Source organism: Pungitius pungitius, chromosome 15 (assembly GCF_949316345.1).
Source record: "Pungitius pungitius chromosome 15, fPunPun2.1, whole genome shotgun sequence".
Taxonomy (NCBI): Eukaryota; Metazoa; Chordata; class Actinopteri; order Perciformes; family Gasterosteidae; genus Pungitius; species Pungitius pungitius.
Window position 1 is genome coordinate 10,573,425 of NC_084914.1, and position 19,032 is coordinate 10,592,456.

At 45.3% G+C, this 19,032-nt stretch overlaps 1 protein-coding gene across 4 annotated transcripts in view; it reads left to right on the forward strand.

Moving 5' to 3' along the window:
- LOC119209825 (myomegalin-like) overlaps nucleotides 1-19,032 on the forward strand; it is a 36,397-nt gene that overhangs the window by 4,123 nt on the left and 13,242 nt on the right. For 3 of the 4 annotated variants that reach the window (XM_037459416.2, XM_037459418.2, XM_037459419.2), the window contains exons 1-15: nucleotides 11,205-13,178; nucleotides 14,234-14,371; nucleotides 14,459-14,578; nucleotides 14,665-14,757; nucleotides 14,848-15,072; nucleotides 15,152-15,310; nucleotides 15,397-15,498; nucleotides 15,988-16,125; nucleotides 16,226-16,405; nucleotides 16,606-16,800; nucleotides 16,884-17,066; nucleotides 17,148-17,264; nucleotides 17,351-17,419; nucleotides 17,533-17,639; nucleotides 17,746-17,885. In XM_037459416.2, coding sequence (XP_037315313.2) covers nucleotides 11,838-13,178; nucleotides 14,234-14,371; nucleotides 14,459-14,578; nucleotides 14,665-14,757; nucleotides 14,848-15,072; nucleotides 15,152-15,310; nucleotides 15,397-15,498; nucleotides 15,988-16,125; nucleotides 16,226-16,405; nucleotides 16,606-16,800; nucleotides 16,884-17,066; nucleotides 17,148-17,264; nucleotides 17,351-17,419; nucleotides 17,533-17,639; nucleotides 17,746-17,885 — 3,307 coding nt within the window. In that variant the 5' untranslated portion in view covers nucleotides 11,205-11,837. Of the gene's footprint in view, nucleotides 1-966; nucleotides 1,078-5,142; nucleotides 5,220-7,110; nucleotides 7,235-7,324; nucleotides 7,483-7,565; nucleotides 7,723-8,022; nucleotides 8,077-11,204; nucleotides 13,179-14,233; nucleotides 14,372-14,458; nucleotides 14,579-14,664; nucleotides 14,758-14,847; nucleotides 15,073-15,151; nucleotides 15,311-15,396; nucleotides 15,499-15,987; nucleotides 16,126-16,225; nucleotides 16,406-16,605; nucleotides 16,801-16,883; nucleotides 17,067-17,147; nucleotides 17,265-17,350; nucleotides 17,420-17,532; nucleotides 17,640-17,745; nucleotides 17,886-19,032 lie in introns of those variants that run through there. The other variant, XM_037459420.2, reaches the window with a different exon arrangement.

A 19,032-nucleotide genomic window follows, 5' to 3' on the forward strand; every position in this document is an offset into this window, starting at 1 on the left:
AGTGTCTTTTTAATCAAGGGTTTCCTTGCTCAGATACCTTGAGTGTGTTGAAGTATTACTGGAGCAAAATAGCAAAATAAAACAGATATTCAGATTGTCATATCCCTCGTCAAGGGACTAAATGAAGGTGAGTCACTACATTGATTATTTAATATTCTGGCTAACGTGAGTTAAAACCATTCTCTCCATGAGGATCAACCGCCAACACATATTATAAAAAGTTATCAAAGTGGTAAAACTGGACAAAAAACTGAAAGGAGGCAGAGAAAATGAAAAGGACACGAAGGAAGTCAAACTTGACCTGCTCTTTGTGTCCTTGTTCCTTTGGACGCTCCTGTTTTGCAGAGGGGTGTGATTTCCCTTCATACCACAACTGCTTGTGAGCCCTGGACCTCTTACCTCCCCTCCCTCTTACCTCCCCTCCCTCTTACCTCCCCTCCCTCTTCTCCCCCTTCCACCCGTCTCCCCTGCCAGTGTGGGATTCCTGGGATGTCTCCTCCCGTAAAATAAGCCCCTGTCCCGTCCCGTAGCAGATCACAACCCACCATGGAGCTCACATGGCTGCATCTCCGAACGGCCGGGCTGCAGAATCGCCCTCTGCACTCCAAACACCCCTTTAGACTGTAGTGTGTGTTTGCGTGTGTGTGTGTGTGTGTGTGTGTGTGTGAATGTGTTAGCCCTAGTGTGTTTGTAGACGGTATCCCGATGGCCTGCTAGAGGCTAGGATACCACTTTGTAAATACTTTCTTTACTTTGAGAGGATGCTCTTTGGAGGTAGCATGTCTAACGGACTCTAACACACGGACACGCCGGGACAGTCGCTGTCCTTTAAAATGGACTCCCTATTCGCCCATGACACGGATAGGTCGAAGACGACTGTTCGTTTCTGACCCGTAAAGGACACGCGTCAAGCCGTTGCGGTGCTCTTTGACGGCCATGTCTAACGGTTACCGTACTTTGTCGCAGCACCTGAATGACCTGAAGAAGGAGAACTTCAGCCTCAAGCTCCGCATCTACTTCCTGGAGGAGAGGATACAGCAGAAGTACGAGGAGAGCAGTGAGGATGTCTATCGTACTGTGAGTAGGACACGTGACTAATGATGAGTGCGAATACAGAGGGTGTGAGGAGATGTTCTTAAGGGGCCAAGGATCATTTCACTATGAACAAAATGATTTTAAAAAATCAACATTGATTTTGCTTTGTGGTAGGATTTGACCGTGTTTGATAGTCAAAAGAGTTAATTTGTGCTATATGTCATCGAAGGGGATTGTTATCATGACAGTACAAAGGTTTGATGTTCTGAAGAGTTGTTGCACTGAGGTGGTGGAAGTGATGGGACCATGTCCATGTGTTGGCTTTAAGAGGTGAATGTGCAGGAACTTACATGATGCAGCACGTGTGTCCAGCCGGACCTGTTATATGTTGTGCATTGTTTACATTATGCTGGGATTGTATTTCAACTCTGGATATATAGATTTTTATTGCAACTGTGTGTGAGCCGAGCAGAGGTGGATATTGATTAACAAAGGAAAAGCTGATCAAGTAGTTGAATGCGATGCACAGTAATGATACAAATAAGACATTTACAACCCTAATCATACACAACGCAACATAAAACAACTTGTTGAACCAACAAACTTGTATTGAATTCTTGAGTTGCACGAGCATAAAAAAAGTTGTTTGAGCTAAGTACCTTGTTGAATCAATTTAAACATAAGAGTTCTGCAATCATAATAAAATAATAATTTTTCCAATCTAAATCTATCAAAAACAATAACACATTCAGCCGACATGATATATTACATATCCAATCATTGACAACTGTTACACAAACCTAAAACTTTCACATTTGTTTTTCCAAACTGATCAAAACTTTTGTCCTGGATTCGGCTCCATATTAAACCACCTCCTGTAGTTTAACTTCTCAACCCGATCCAGTGATAGGGCGTAACTCAGGGTGTGTGAGGTTGCTGTGGTATCACTCTGGGGTTTTATTTTAGGTGGAAGCTTCGGACAAACCTTCTATGTGATAGTGAACGGTCTTTACCACGAGGCATCTTTACACATCCACAAAAAACTTCCCATGCGAAGGAGGTGGAGACAATCAACATGTGCACATTTGGACAACGCAATATTTATGCTGTGCACGATACACAAACCATATGTTGAACCTCTAAACATCAGCCACATGTAAATGTGTGCGTTTAAAGAGCTTATAACTCAAATCCAATGGAAATTAAAATGTCTTACCTCGGAGGGTAAGAATTGCACAATTCTTTCCACAGTTCTGTGTATCTGTTCACTTTGCCAATGCTGTGAACAATGACACACACACACACACACACACACACACACATTACCATGCATCAACCTTAGGCTTGATCATTTTGGTACTTTTCAATGTTAGCATTTGAGCCAAAACTTATTTGGAATGACCATTTTATGCACATATACTGCAATATATACAGTATATAAGTCCTTTGCTGCAGTGATAGCGGAAATCTCAGTTGTATCCACTGATACTCACCTATCCAAACACACTTTGGCTACATCATTTTATTTTGTATCCACATACCAAGGACAATAACCAAGGAGTCCGGGTTTATAATTTGGTCTGTTTCCTTACGTGCACTAGGAAAAGAACCATTTAAAAAGGCATATTCTTTATAGTGTTAATAATGTAATTTCAGTATTGAGTTACAGTAAGAAGAAAACCTACAACCAAAAGGTACTTTTTGAATCTTAAAGAAAAGGGTATCTTTATTTCTCATGCATCTTCCTGTGTGTGTGCTATTTATATGCATGTGTCAATACCTGCTGCCTTCTTTACTTGTTTGTCTCTACACGGGCGCCACTGTGCGTCACTCAAACTGTCCAACAAGGTGACCCCGTTCAGCTGTTGTCTGTTTACACGACCCAGTCGGCATTTAAAACCCGCCTCTCTGATCATTCGCACCTCTTTGAGAAAAACCAAATGGCATTTGATCCAGCCAAACGAGACCTGAGCGTCCCGCAACTTATCCTTCACAATTGCTGCATACCAGCAGTGATTGAGTAAACTGATCCATGGTTATAATCCTTGTGCTTCACAGACTCTCACTCGGCTGAAGGATAATCAGTTTTATTGGAGACTAAATTTTTGTTCCATAGCTGTTATGTGACCTGAGCTGCACATTGCTCTGTTGGTTGAGTGTCATGTCAGAGTCAGTGTTCCCATCCTGCAAAGACATTCATACAGTACAGATGAGGTGGGCACATACTGATCTCTCTCAGACTCTATTTATAGACCAGGCTCCAGTGCAATGATTTATTTATCACATGAGTGTCCATATGTGTCCACCATAACGTGTTTTTATGTTTCTTTTTGCTATGCTAAGAGAAATATAATCCTCAGCTATTTTCATAACTAATCATTCTTTTTTTTTTTACCAACAATGACTAAAAAAGTCACGTAAATAATCATATCTTTCATCTTGTACTGAAAATACAATTTTTTTACTGTTTTGGTTCTTTTAAATAGGTAATTCCAGAGCATAAATGTGTTAGTATCAAACATGCAAAATAAGCATCATAATCAACATACGTACTGCAAATAAAGCATAATAACTGTCAGTATGTGATCGTTCACTATGTTGCAGGTGTTTTGTTTATGCGTGACACTCCTGTCGGTGTGTTGAAGTGCAGCCGTCACCCTCCTCTTGCTCAGCTCTGTTATTTGGAGATCTGTTGCTGAGGGCCGGCAGGCCAGGAGGGGCCTTCATAGCAGCTGGTGCACAGTGATGAGTGTCTATATATAGAGCTGTTTTCAAGATGGGAAAATGTCTCTCTTACCGTAAGCCAAGTTGTTGACATACACACAAACTGATATGCAGACCCACACAGGGATAGCTTGTGTTTTACATGCATTTATTATATGAGCGTTTGAGTCATTGACAGTCATTAGCTGTGCAGAGCACCTGGCTGGTCAAATGTTGTAGTTAGTTGCTGCACAGTTGAGTTCGTGAGAGATTAATTAGTACAAATATAAGCTTCGTCTCTTTTCCCAGAGCCTTACATAAACATGAACATTTATACATAAGCTAAACTCTTTGTTTGTAATTTTCTGATGTGATGTGACCAGTTTATGTGTATTGTGTGTTTGTGTTTACTTGTGTAGCATTGTCCGTGTTGATCACTCATGGTGCCTCTGGGGAAAATGTTGAGTTGTAGGTTTCAGACTTCACATGTAGCCCGGCTCTCTGTGAGGGGTTCAGGACAGGAGAAGGAGAAGGTCAACAGACTTGTACCTGCGTTTACATTTACTAAAATATTTCTAAGACTGAAAGAGAGAGAAGAGCAGAGACGAACACGGGCACACAGACCCAGATAAATCAATATCACCGACGTTGAGATGAAAACCAGCAGATACGCACAGAGACACTCTCATCTTGCAAGCCTCTGAGGTCAGAAGGTAAAGAATGAGCGCCACAAATCCTGCCTGTTTAAATCCTCCGTCCCCCAGCGTAAGAGCCCTTAGACCCCCTAAGATCTCCCATGTGGACCCCAGCAGGTAAACAAACGTTGGAGTTCATCAGTTGGCTCTGAAGGTGATTATCTGAGCTGCCCTGAATTCCTCAGTTCTAAATATAAAGCAGCCATTAAAGCTCGGCCACATGTTCAGCACTAAGCCTGGTTCACACAGACAGAGAAGGTAGTTTGATGAAAGGATGTAAACAAGGGGAAAAGGTCATCGTGATGTGTGTGGGAGGACGATGAATACGAAAACGATGAAAGACAAACATATGAAAAGGTTTTTTTAATGTATGATCTTAGGCTCAGATATACAGAAAAGACACAAGCTACACAAATATCATTTTTTATTGATGATAACTCAAATGTATATCTCACAAACTGTTTGTAAATTACACTCAATTACAGAATACATTCATCCGTTTTGCCAATATTGCAAGGTTTCTTGACCACTTGGACACTAATATTATAGTTACTGACCACGGTCCGCTCGCTCCGATGCTACAGTATATTTAGAAATTGTCGTTTATCTATCGTACTATTTACCGCTGATGTGGGACGAGATGTTTGATGATGTGCAATGGCTGACTAACTCATGACCAACGACCTACAACTGTTTTCATCTGTTGCAGAACATCGAGCTGAAGGTGGAAGTAGAGAGCTTGAAGCAGGAGCTCCAGGAGAAACAGCAGCTTTTGGACAAAGCACTGTAAGGCGTCAATTTCTCAATCATTTATTCATGTGCAACCCTAACCTTATAAACTAAGATCACACTCTTTGTAAGTGTGAATGTTAAATACCAAAGAAAACCAGTGAGAAGTCAAAATGACTAACTTTGAAAAATCTAACATGTTACTTTATCAAAATAACCTTCTGCAACAACCCGTGCAACATTATGGGATACAATTTAGTGGAAGTTGGTCACACGTTTTATTCATTTGGTACACGGTGCGTGTTGGTGGGCAGATACACAACTTGCTAGAATGCTTCCAAGCTGGTTTTACTCTTAGGCTTTGATAACAAAGATGAATCCTTTATAATGCTGTGTGTAAGATGTGTTGGAAAGTGTGTGTGTGTGTGTGTGTGTGTGTGTGTGTGTGTGTGTGTGTGTGTGTGTGTGTGTGTGTGTGTGTGTGTGCGCGCCTCCGGCTCCATGGTCCTCTTAATTGTGGCAAATCCTCATATGTCGAATAGCTCAAATGTCTTGCAGCAGCTGATAGACATAACACACACTCTCACGCACACATTAAGGATACACAGAAGCGTTCATGGACATGACAAAAGAGACCCACAACTTAAACCCCTGACATCTTACAAAAGTCTCGTTTAAGATTAATGTCGACAAGCTGGAACAACTGTTGTTGTCCTAAATATGACTTGATGATGAGGAAGAGGCCCTTTTAACCAGGGACTCATCCTTTAAATAGTCTCAGGTGATTTTACTGCATGGATACCATGAGTTAAAGTTTTGTTTCTCCTGCTCCAGGATGGTGCTTGAACCAGCTGCTGGAGTTTGGTTTATTTTATGTGCAATGTGACTAAAGGTCTTTCTAGGTTGTAGGCGCGGCCTCGTTTCAGCCATCATTGCGTATTTCTTATGCTAACAGCCGTTAGCCTGCACCACAAGGGAAGCAGCACGGAGATGCTGCCTAAAGGTGGTCGTTGTTGACCGTTACGAATTGATTTGTACAGTTCATTATTGGCCAGATGTTGGTGCTCTTGGAAAGGATTCATTTATAAGTATCACTAGTCTCTACTCTTTTTACCGTTGTCCCTTTCTCTCTTCATATTCTGTAGTATTGTTACAGTCTGACCAACACGTAATGCCTGAGCATCACATTTTTAAGCACTAGTCACATCTTAACTTGAAGCCTCACAGCATTTCTCGGTAGTTTAAGTTGTGTGTGTTGGTGACGGACCAAGATTACTGACATCTTGCAGATAGACTGGCGCATGAAGGTCTTGTCCACAACATGACATAAAGGACACTAGTACACCAGACAGGTATTTGCATTACTCAGACTGGTTCAGAATATCCCAGTTATTTGAGCTGTTGCATGTGGTGCACAGAGTTAAAAACGTACGTAGAGAGGGTCCAGGGCAAGACTCGTGGCGACATCGTGGCGTGTGCCATTCTGGGAGCAGAAATTCTGGGATGGCGTCGTTGAATGACTAAGTGATATACACCGATGCCCAAACCGGAGTAATGAGGGGGCCGCTTACGTCGTGAATACAAAGAAGCAGGAGGCGTGTGAGGAATTTCACGTTTCAGGAGGTGTGGGATGTTCACATGGATGTATTAGTAGCTTTCACGCAGTGTATCAATTGAGTTTGACGACACAAAGTCCAGGTCATCTACAACAATAAAAATAACTCAAATTGCACCACAACAATAAAAGCATACGCCGTATGGAAACGTTTGTGTGTGGTCCCCCATGAACAGACCGGAAAACGATGACATCTTTAAGTCTCGGCTCTGCATGTTCTAACGCTTACACCAGGGGCTACCTTAGTGTGTCCATTTAAACTCAGCTGAATTGGGAAGTCGTTATTGCCATATCTCAGATCAACTCTCTCTTGCCCTTTTCCGTGTTGAACAGCTCAACGGCAGTCAGCTTGTCCAATCACAATGAAGCAGAGCTGCAGAGACGCTGTCGGGAGAGACAGCAGGAAATCGACCACATGGAGCAAGTGCTTGAGACCAAGATTCAGCTCCTGCAGGAGGTTTGTCTGCTCACTCCCTCTGCTGGTTGAGCTGACAGACAGAGGGGGCGTCGGCTTTACGAATCATAACTGTACGCGCGTGCCTTTCAGGAGGCCCAGCTAGCACGCAGCGAGGCTGAGCGGATAGCCTCACTGGCTGGATCGCACTCCAACGCCTCCCTCCTTTCTCTCGACACACCCATGGAGGACACGCCAGAGGACAATAGGCCTACAAATATCCTGTTCCCATCCAACACCAACACAGACAGGTGCAAAACACAAAGAAATCTCCAGAACCTCAAACCAAATCCACCTCCCCGTCTCACTGGCCTTTTCCTCTGTCTGTGTTCAGGTTAATAGAGGAGCTGACTAAAGATCTGTGCTCCAAGGAGGCGCTGATCACAGAACTGAGCGGAGAGAAGACCACTCTCACACTCAGGGTGGTGGAACTGGAGGGGCAAATGCAGGAGCTGTCTTCATCTCTGCTGCAGAAAGACAAGGATGTGGATGTATGTAGACATTGTATTCCTATTTTAAATGATGCCTAACATCAAAAAACGTGTTTAGAGTTTTAGCAAATGGATATCCAAGCAAGCGCTGTGTTGGAACGCTTCAGTAAATGTGTTTCTATTAACTAGTGACCCCTAGAGGTCATAATTCAAACCCTGTATGGTGAATGCAAGGCTCCTAAAATGATTTATTTTTATTTATTCCCTTCCCTGTTCCTCTAAACTTAAAATGTATTATAACGTTAATTATTTTAATTCTCAGATTAGCCCACAACTAACAGTCTGTCTTCATTCGTACAGTTTTATCAGGAAGAACTTGGTCAGGAGAGGCTGCGCATCGAACAGGAAATGCAGGTATGTGGAGCGCTGTACTCATGTGTATGTTGATTCATTTGTCTTTTGATGTTATAATAGAGGTCTCCACTAAGTGTCAGAACACCATCACAGTTCTTTCTCAATATCAGACAGACTCTGCCTCCTCATGGAGAAGTGAAACATTGCATTTTCAGAGAGGAGCATTTTAGATGGAGGGAGATGGGGTAATTTGTAATATAGTACGTGAGCGAGTGTGATGTCAAACCAGCAAACAGAACCGCAGTTTGAATTGTTTTTTTCTTCTCCTTTTCCCCCTAAAGACAAGGGCAGTAGGACAGAGTGTTTAATACAATCAATACTGCAAACTGCTCTCTTTAATACAGTGACATAGCAAAACACTGAACAGAATTAAGTGAAACACCCTGTGGCGAGCTGAGACTTTGTCCGTCTTTGTGCAATCTTACCCACAACGTTTCATCATCGACAGAGGCTTCATCGGATAGCCATGTCATGGTGAACTTTCCTCCAAAACGAACAAACACTCAAGTTATTCTTAGTCTTGTTATTCTGCAGCGGATGGAGCATCATGTGAGAAAGATCTTACAGAGGCTTTATCTCATCACACAAAGGGCCAGAACCTCATGACATTTAAAGGCTTTAGCCACACGGACATCCACAAGGGATCATTTCTCTCCTGATGGCAAACCAAACTACGAATGGAGGGGGGCAAGTGCCTTTATGTGATTAATATGCATTTATATTAATCAACACTCCTCACCAGAGTTCACTTCATTGTTCACCATCTTGTGCTGTCCAGTGTTGCTTTACTTTATTTGACCCAAATGCTTCACTGTTGCAAATATATTTTGTTGTTGTGTGAGGTGTTTTTACTTGTAAATCAGCTGTGAATGAAGGATTCAAATGTTCTCGCCGGGCAGATTCTCTGCTCAGATTTCAAACCGGATGCCTGTGCGTGCAAAGGTTTGCTGTGTGAGTGTCAGTGTGCAGGAAAGAAGTGGAACAAAATGGCGTAGTATGTTGGAAGACATGCAAAACATTTAGTCACTAAGGGAACAGTGGGGTAGTGTCTTATAGTGTGACTAGTGATGTTTATATGATGTGCAAGATATTGTGTGTTTAAATATCAACACAGCCTTAATATGATCACTGCAAGGGGAGGGTGTTTGTTTTTTGACAATAAAGGAGGTGGCAGTTATGTGTTGGTTGTTACAAAGCAGACAGCATAGAGAATGAAGAAAATATAAAACACAATGACATCATATTATCCAATACATTGTTAAACATCATTTTTTTCATTTGAAAAATTTTAGGGGAACACTGATGCAGGTCGAATATGGCTTAAACCAAAATCATTTGCCGTATGTAGTAGCTTCTTACTGCAAGTAAATCATGTCAAATCATCATCATCTAAATGTGGCCCAGTTATACTTATTAGCAACTTGTTTTTTACAGCAGAAACTGTTCATCCAGCAGAACTCTCATCAAGTACATAGATCAGTTGAGGATCAGTGGCGAGTGTCTGGTGTACGTGTGTGTGTGTGTGTGTGTGTGCATGTGTACACATTCCCATGAGGTGCTTTCCTTCACATGTGCGTGCAAACTGGCACCTCGCTGGTTAGCAGTTCAGCGGCTCTGGTTTCGGCCGTGCCGTCGATGGGTCAGGTTGACCTTTGAGTGCTCTGCGCCCCCAACCCCCGATATCAAGTGGAGTAGTTTCCTACAGGCGCTCGCAATAAGAGCTCCTAATTAGTTCCCCAGACTCCACAGCCATTTAGATGCAATCTATTTCCTGAAGAGAGAGGAAGAGCCAAGACATATCATCTGAAACCTCTAAAGAGAATCATTTCCCAGGTGAAATGTTGTAGTTAATTGAACCCTGTAAACAACTAAATAATTTATACATTTGCTTAGATTACTTAGATCAATGAGAAGAAATATCATAAGCCCAGTGTTTTCAGCTGTATTGTTCTCCCACGTGTTGTGGGCTTTCTGCAGCCTCATTTGGGCAAATTCACCTGATTAAGATCAAATGATTCAGGACCAAAAATGTAATTGCAAACCATCAGACAAATCAACAATCAGAAGTAACAGAACCGCTTTGAGCACATTGGCGGTCGACAGGGGGTTCTTCTTCATTGCAACTACGATGAAGTCACAGCGTGAAAGCGTGACCATCTGCTTGTTATCTCCCGGGAAAAACATAAATTGTGGTCACTGCAGTGATGCACGATCAAAAGCATGAGACTAGACCTTGTTTGGTAATCATAGTCAAATCATTGAAGAGAACTGCTCCATGGCAACAAGAAATAAAAATAACACTAATCTTGAGGAAATATCATGTATTGACATAAATTACGCTGGTTGGATGAGGGCTCCATTGAAAGACTAAAGCCAACAAAGCAGTGAGATTGTACTCTTACTGTAGTATTTAGTGAGTTCAGTAGTATGTTAGTTATAGTTAGCAACTCAACTAAGACAGGTTATTTTAATTCAGCATTCATTCACTGTGATGCCTTTTTATAATATCATGGGTCTGTATGAGTGCAACCCACTCTTGTGTCCTAAAATGCCTAATTCTACTGCTATCAGTGGACAGAAAGGATAGAAAACAGAGAATATAATGTCTCATCTTATTACATAAAACAGTACTATTAATACTGCACACCTATTTATCATAATAATTAATAATATTACACCTTCAACAGAATTATTATTCGGTAATATATAATATCCTATACGAATGATTTTTACTTGAATTGCATTGCAAACATGCTATGGCTTCGCAATAAAGAAACAGAGTAGAATCGAGTGTGACTGCTATTTGATATACTATATATATTTCGCAGGGTATCCGCGCTGAGGAGCATTTCACGTGTTTAGTCGGGCGAACGGAGTAAACCGGGCAGGAGGATGGAACAGACTCCCGGGGGGGAAACCTCGTTCTGTCTCTTTCACAATAAACTCCCAAATGGAGCTAGCATTCGCTGGGTTTATGTGCTTCAAAATAAAATAAAAAAGGGCCACTTAGAATCTAAATTGTGACTGAATGGTTAACACACCGTGGGCTTCTCCGTATGACTTCATCGTGCCCCCCCTCGCGGTCTCTTGATGGTATGCTCCGCCGCTGCAGGTCTTATTCAGGCAGCCACATCGTTAGCAGCCCGGAGGATCTCCGACCGTACGAAGCACCGGGCCAGAAGCACACACCGGAGAAAGACTCGGAGGACCGTCCCGGGACGCTAATTACCGCTCCGTGTCCGTGTCCGGATTCGTACCGATCGCCGGTCGTTAACAACCGGATGTCGCGCGGCCGGTGTGTGCGGGATATGCGCAGCAGCGGTTTGGCGATAGGGCGAGGACGATGTCCACATAAATACTGCATCTGATTGACGAGACATTCACATGGCGTCACTGGGAGTCCCTGCGAGTGAATGTGCGCCATATTCCCGATGCACCTCCACCTGCAGCCAATGAATGGCGATCCTGGGCTGATGGACATTCATGACACGTGCAACCGTTCTCCAAAAAGCATATTGCTTCACCTTGTCTACCTCGTTTCGTTTATTTTAAGGCTTCGAATTCAATGCCACTGCCAGGACTGATGTCAGAAGGAGCTGTGCGCTATTTCCCTGCTTTTATTGTACTCTAAAAGCACAGTTCATTCCATGCAGGTGACACCTTGGTGCTTTTTTTTGCGTGCCCAACGGATACAATTCACCACAATACGGGTTTGGGTGTCCTCATGTTACAGTGAACAAGGATAGATACGAACCTGTGGCATGCTCGATCTCAAGATGAAGGAAGCGTGTCGCATCTGTGGACGGGAGCTCTGTGGTAACCAGCGGCGATGGATCTTCCATCCCACCCACAAGCTCAACCTGCAGGTGCTGCTGTCTCACGCTGTCGGGCGAGAGCTGACCCGGGACGGCAGAGGAGAGTTCGCCTGCTCAAAGTGCACCTTCATGCTGGACCGCATGTACCGCTTCGACACGGTCATAGCCCGCGTGGAGGCCCTGTCCATCGAGAGGTTGCAGCGTCTCCTGCAAGAGAAACACCGGCTGAGGCAGTGCATCAGTGGGCTCTTCCGGAAAACTAACGCCGAAGAGGATGCGGTGACGTTACCTGGAGGGAATGATGGACCGGGAGACGGAATGGTTGACATTTCTGGTCTCACTCATGCCAAGTACTGTGCCCTGCTACAAGACGATCTGGTCTACTCTTTGTACGAGTCCTGGGCCGATGACGGTCTGGACTGTCAACCCCACCACCACCACCACCACCCTCAGGGTTCTGCTGGTCCGGAGTCGGAGGTTACAGTTGCAGGCTCACACCGTTGCGTTCCCAGCACTCCCAGGAAGTGTCGGGGTTGTTCCTACTGGCGGGTGGCGGACTCTGACTATGAAGCTGTTTGTAAGGTGCCCAGGAAACTGGCACGGAGTATTTCCTGCGGGCCGTCATCCAGATATTCGGCCAGTGTTGTTGGAGGGAGTGTGACCGGAGGAGGTGGAGGAGGAGGTGATGGTGATGGAGATGGAGAAAAGAATAATGTGGAGGATTCTGAAGAACCACCTTCCTCTTTAACTCTGGTCCCTGATTCTCAGGAGCCCTCGCGGTCATCAGATAGTGATCGCACACTGGCTGGACGAGCCAGCTCCAGCCCCTCTGTAGCATCCTTGGAGGAGTATATTCAGCCTGCGGCTATAGCAGACGGGCGGCTGAGGTCCCCCAGGGAACTCCTAGATGACCGGATGTCCGACTCCCTCTCCGAGGAGCACATGGGAGCCACGCATGGCCGAGCCTCACCTGGACCCGGCCTCTCCATGGCCCTCTGTTTGCTGCAGAGCTGTGCCGTCTACCGGCCAGTGTTGAGCTGTAAGGGGAGCAGGCTGCCAGTGCTGCTCAGACGGAGCGCTACTAATGGAGGCTCGATCCCTCGATTCCCTGATCCCGTTCTGGGTGTGTCTTATGGAGCTCCAGAGGGAGAAGGAGACAACCACATGCCCACACCGGAGGTGGAGACTCCTCTGATCAGACTGGTTGATCAGGATCCAAACCTTCCTTACATGGAGGATTTGTTGGATGATTTGTATAGAGAGTATCCTCCACCGCGTCCTCACCAGGTATAAAACCGCAACGAGGATGGTGCTGTTCGCAGAGATTTTACTACTGCAGTATGATAACAAATCAAGGGGTACTGTGTTTGCCCGACTACTGCAAATGTGCTGATTCTGCAGCAGATCACAAAGCGAGTACTCGCACCACCGTTTTTTTTTAATACCCAATTAGCATCATAATCCCACTGACAGTCACTAAAACCTCCTTAAAGCTTCTCCAACAAGCTTTTACCCAGGAGGATGCAGTGTGTGTATATTTGTGTGTGTGTGTGCGTGTGCGTGCATTACATGAGCAGTCTAGTTAGAGTAAGCAGTTACATCCGACATGCCCTAATTACCTAATGTGTGCGTGTCTTCACTCAAAAAGGTCATTAGTCATGTCAATAGGGGAAAAAAACGCAAATATTGAATAGTAAAGGCACACAACAACAGCGATGCAGACAAATTACCAATTTTTGAAGTTACAAACTAAGATTTTCTCATCAAATACGTGAAAATTTCTCCAAACAATAGGTTTTAAAGGTTGGTGCCTCTGGGATTATGGAGCCATGGCTGAAGTAGGTTAGATGTGGGGAGACATTAAGACAGAGTGACTACACTACTGGCCTATTTTTACAAAGAGCCCTTGAGGCAAAGTGATGTCAGACCATCGCATCCTCTCGGTTGGTATAATAGCCCTATTGAAATGATAACTTGATGTAATCATTTCTATTAGAAAAAATTTAGTCTCTGGCTACAAACTGCGACTTGATCTTGGTGAAAGTACAAGTCTGTATGTCGAAATAACCTCTTTCCTCAAGTAAGTGAAAGGTGGAAACCGGGTTATGTAAAGATGATCGTCCACAGAAAACACTCGTGATAACTCATGCATGCAAGACACTCCCACAGCTTCAGGGGCGCTCCCCCCCCCCCCCCCCCCCCATCACAGCATTTACAAGATACAATAATAACGTGTTTTTACAGATTCAACACGACAAAAATGAACTTCCAGCTGCTTGTTTTGGTCATAAAATAATGCAAGTGGCTTTTAAAATACTGTCACCTTATTCGCACCCTTGCAGAGCCTCGTCGAGGAGCAGCAGAGTCAACTCAACCAGTACGAGTGTGCAGCCGGTCAATGTGTCAGCGAGCTGCAGAAGGCCCAGCTTCAGGTCCAATCCCTGCAGGCTAAGATCCACGAGAGCGAGGCCAACAATATGGTGGGCCCCTTTTTGAAGTTCACCGTTTCTGATGAATCCATCTCTCATCCCGGATGACCACAGTCTCACCTGCGTCCCCCTTTTTAGAAGCTGCAGGAGAAGCTGAACGAGATGGAGTGTGAGCTGCGTTCAATTCGCCAGGCTGCACAGAGTCAGGAAAGAACCATTCAGGTCCTCACCGAGTCCTTCAGCACCAAAGACAGTGAGGTGCGTGTCAATCTCTGTTGTCGACCTGTGTGAAGTGACGCCTGCGTTCGCGAGAAGCTCATACACACAATCTGTCCTGCATCAAGGCCCAGGAGCTGTACCAGCTGATGGTGGGGCAGAACTCCACGCTGTGTAAGCTGAGGGAAATGGTCCACCGCAACCAGCTGGCTCAATCTAAGGTGAGGCTGAAAACTGACCCTTCTTTATGGATAGCGAGGAACCTCATCTCCAGGCGTGACACGCTGACTTTGATCTGGTCCTTCTTCTAGGCACCAGAAGGGGTCAGCGAGTCTGTGATGCTTGCCAAGCTGCAGGGCGAGCTGGTGGGGGTGCAAAGCGCCTTGTTCTCCCTCGGGCTGGAGCTGGAGGCCAGCCAGAGGAGCCTGAGACAAAGCCAGAGGCAAGGAGACGACCTGTCGAGGTTCAAGGACAGGCTCAACTGTGATCTGCAAGAGGTGCAGCAGCACAGGGAGGTCACTGAGAAGCACAACCAGGTTAGTGCGTTTGTGGATGTCTGTGTGAAACAAGTCCAAAAGACGCGGCGTCTAACCTCCCCCCGTCTCCGTGCCGCAGCACCTGCGTTCTGCCCTTCAGAAAACCCGCTCCGAGCTTCAGGCTAAAGAAGCAGCTCTGAAGGAGGCCGAGGCGGAGAGACACACTGTGGTGCAGGAGAAAGAGATGAGCATCACGCAGCTCAAACACTCTCTGCAGGACAAGGAGCAACAGCTACAGGTAAGCACTGCATGCAGCACGCAGCGGCATAAATGCACACGCGTGCACAGATTTCCGATCCTGGCTTGAAATCTTTGTGTCTGTAGGAGTACTCGGAGATGTTGGATTCAACAGGAAGCTCCAAACCCAGAGACGCCCTGCTGGAGAAACTTAAAGAGCGTATTAAGGACAGAGACAGGGCTCTGGAGGTAAAACTCCCACATAATCATGTACACACCAAGGGCATTAGTTGATGGCAGCTTTGTAGAAATGGCACAAGGAGCCCCAATTGTGTTCCTTGTGAATCATGGTAACGTACACAGTGTGAGTAATGTGAGTCTTGGATTGGAGAGAATGGGAAGAAACAAAGTTTCCCCCAAATTAGTGGGTCAGCAAAAAATGTCACAACTAATGAAAAATATCTGGATGGGAATTATTAAGGAGTAGCAGGAGGGAAAACATCCCTATTATCTTATCGTGTCAATTTCTGTTGCAACACTACAGAATTGGTTAACAATGTTTCTTAACTATCAGATTCTGGTGGTGTTTTATAACAACATTTTTACTTTCATACCCTGACTCATGAAATTCGTGTGTAAGGAACAGGAGCTTTTCTGCTGCAAACATGATGAATATCACAGTTCGGGGTGCCCAGAATAGCAGCAGTGAGATCTTTCTCTCGCTTCCGCCATCTGCAGCGCTCCATCGATGACAAGTTCCGCTGTGTGGAGGAGCGCGAGGGCCAAGTGAGGAGGCTGCAGCTGGCCCTCAGGGAGAAGGAGCGGGACCTGGAGAGACTCCGCAGCATTCTGTCCAACAACGAGGAGACCATCACGGTACAAACCTTGGAAAGAAACCATTCAAAAGCAAAACTGAATTTTTTTTCTTCTTTTTCTGATGTGTATATATATAAGTTCCTGTGGTTGTGTCGGTCAGAGTCTGGACGCCCTGGTCCGCGGCAAAGAGCTGGAGCTGGAACAGGCGGCAGAGGCCTACAGGAACCTCCAGTGGCTGAAGCAGCAGAGCGAGGAGAAGGAGAGAAACACCCTGCGAGAGAAAGACGCCATCATAAGCCAGCTACAGGCAGCTCTACAGTCGCACAGCCTGGAGGCACAGGTAGCTCACCCACCCGCATGCACACGCGTTTCTTTTGCCCTCATAGTTATGGCAAGGCCGTTGTTTGTTATGATGTTTTACAAACCAGTCCACGAAGAGAAACCTGTGCGACTTGTTTACCAGATAAATACGGATACAACAGGTGTGTTGACACAGGCCTTTTTGGGGTGAATTTAGTTTTGTGTGTTTTGGTTTGACAGGATCTGACGGCGACCCTCGTTGCCAGAGTTCAGGCGGGTCCCACTGAGGTCGTGGAGGAGTTGAAGGCTCGGCTTGCGCTGAAAGAGAAACTCTTCCAGGAACTGATATCGGATCGCAGCCGCCAGTCCAGCGAACACCAAGCCCAGGTCCAGGAGATGCTCGACACGCTGGGCTCCAAAGATCAGTATCTGCAGGTAAGTCCTGTTGCTGGCGTGGTGACGAGAAGGCGACTGCGCACGGCAAACGTCTTTCAACCTCTTCGTTCCCCCCCGTGCAGGACTACTCCCACAGGCTCTCCCTTGTGATTAGCGAGCGGACCGGTCAGCTGCAGGAGCTGCGCCGACAGCTGTTCTGCGGAGAGCAAGAGCTGTGCGCTCTGAAGCGGGACAAGGAGCGAGAAGTGGGGGGAGAGGCGGAGCACCTGCGCAGTCTGCTGAAAGAGAAAGACGCCTTCATCAAGGTACGTGTTGACCTGCGACCGCTGTTTTCCCCCGGGCTTCCTCCCGCAGACCTGATCTTCACGGTATACTTGCTTCGCCAGGAGCTGGTGCAGGGCCAGGAGGAGGCCATGCAGCCGTCCTCTAAGGACAGTGAGGCAGAGATGAGGGCTCTCCAGGAAGAGCTGCAGCTGGTGCTGAGGAAAGATCGGGAGGCTCAGGTATGTGTGTGGACACTGATAATAACATAAAGACAAAACCCCCCCCCTCCACTCACACGTCATATGTTTGCGTGCTCTCCCTGCAGAAGGAGCTCTCTGCTCTGCGGTTGTCTTTGGCTCGCCAGCAGGACAATAAGGACAGCACCGATCACCAAGTAGGGGGTTTCTTCATTCTCAACCAATAAGACTGTGTTTGGCTGTTTTTGTGATGCTTAATAACAACGATTTGTTACGTATCCCATCAACCTCGCCCGCCACCGTGATTCAGTGTGTGCTGGAGCAGCTTGTGTCAGAGTACAACAAGCTGAACGATGCCCTGAGGGCGGAGAAGAGATTATACCAAAGTCTCACACACATTCACACCAAGAGTGACAGGTAGGGGAGCTGCACACGGGGGTCTTGCGGTCGGACCAGTTTCCTGTGGATACAGTTTGCTTTCTCTTTTTGTTGTGGCTTTAAACCCCATTTTGCTTTTCCTCAGCGCTGAGCAGATCCAGGCCCTCCACACCGAGCTTGACACGGTTCAGGCGCTGCGCAGACAGCTGGAGGAGGTCCTGGCGAGGACCCGTAACATGGCCCTGATGCTGGATCGGGCAGCTAAAAAGCAGCCTGACTTTGGAGGTGGGGATGGGCTCCGTCACTAACGCTCTGTCTGACCACAGCAATGCTGAGTGACACTCTTTATGTGACATGGAGCTGTTGGTAGCCACTGATGGTCATGTACATAAAAAATGCTTTTAAGCCTGCGCAGATTAACCTCAACGGTGGGACGTGCGACCCAGAGTCTTATTTATTATTATGTGTGTGGTGTAAATATGTTTTTGTATCACGTTTCGCTTTGCAGTGCGATTGTTCTGTGTTGCCAATTCGACAGTCTCTCATCCAGCCTTACTGTCAGTGAAGTTACGTCTTGTGGAAGCTGACGCCTTACAGGGGAACGCCTCACCATCCATCATTTGTTTTTATATGATCTGTTTGTGAACAGGATGTACCCACCTAAACAAGGCCAAAGATACAAATCCCCAAAAATGGCAGCGTAGTTTCCTTTAGTTCAGCTAAACCTTGGATTGCTCTCATAGTTTTTCCTGCTCTGTAATGTTTTAATCTGACAGATAGAAACAAAACGTGAGGTCAACCGTATTGGAGATAAGGTGCTGCGTGCACACTCATATATTTAAAGTAGCGTCTTGGTAGTTTATATGTGTTGTTTTTAGTTAGTCTGGTGGTTGAACTTATAAAGTATAAAAAAATGCAGGAAAATATAATAAAATGCAGGAAAATATCATAAACGAGTAACTGTACTTGCTGATCTGTAAAACAGATGTAATGTGAATAGCGTAAATAATACATTCCCTTTAATATTTATATTAGGTAGAATACATTTCTTTGGGATTTGTGCTGATCTCTCATCTTGCCTCAGAGATGGAATCCTTGTCAACAATTTTTTTTTTGTATTTATACTGCAACAGTAATAAAAATGTGCTGTCTTTTTGTCAAAAGCACTTCTGTTTGGTGTGTTTAATTGGGAATTTGTCTCAATAGAATCCCAAATTTCAAACCTCCCACCTAGTCCTTTATCTACCTTTGTTCTATCCTCAGAGCTCAACCCACTGTTTGTTTTATCTGTCTGAAGCACAATGTCATCCTCAGCCTCTTAATGTGTTTATCACATATAGAATACATGTCTTATCATTGTGTTTTAAAGCTACAAATTTAAATATGGTCAGAAATTTCTGGATTTCTGTAGATAATCCAGTCCTCAAATATA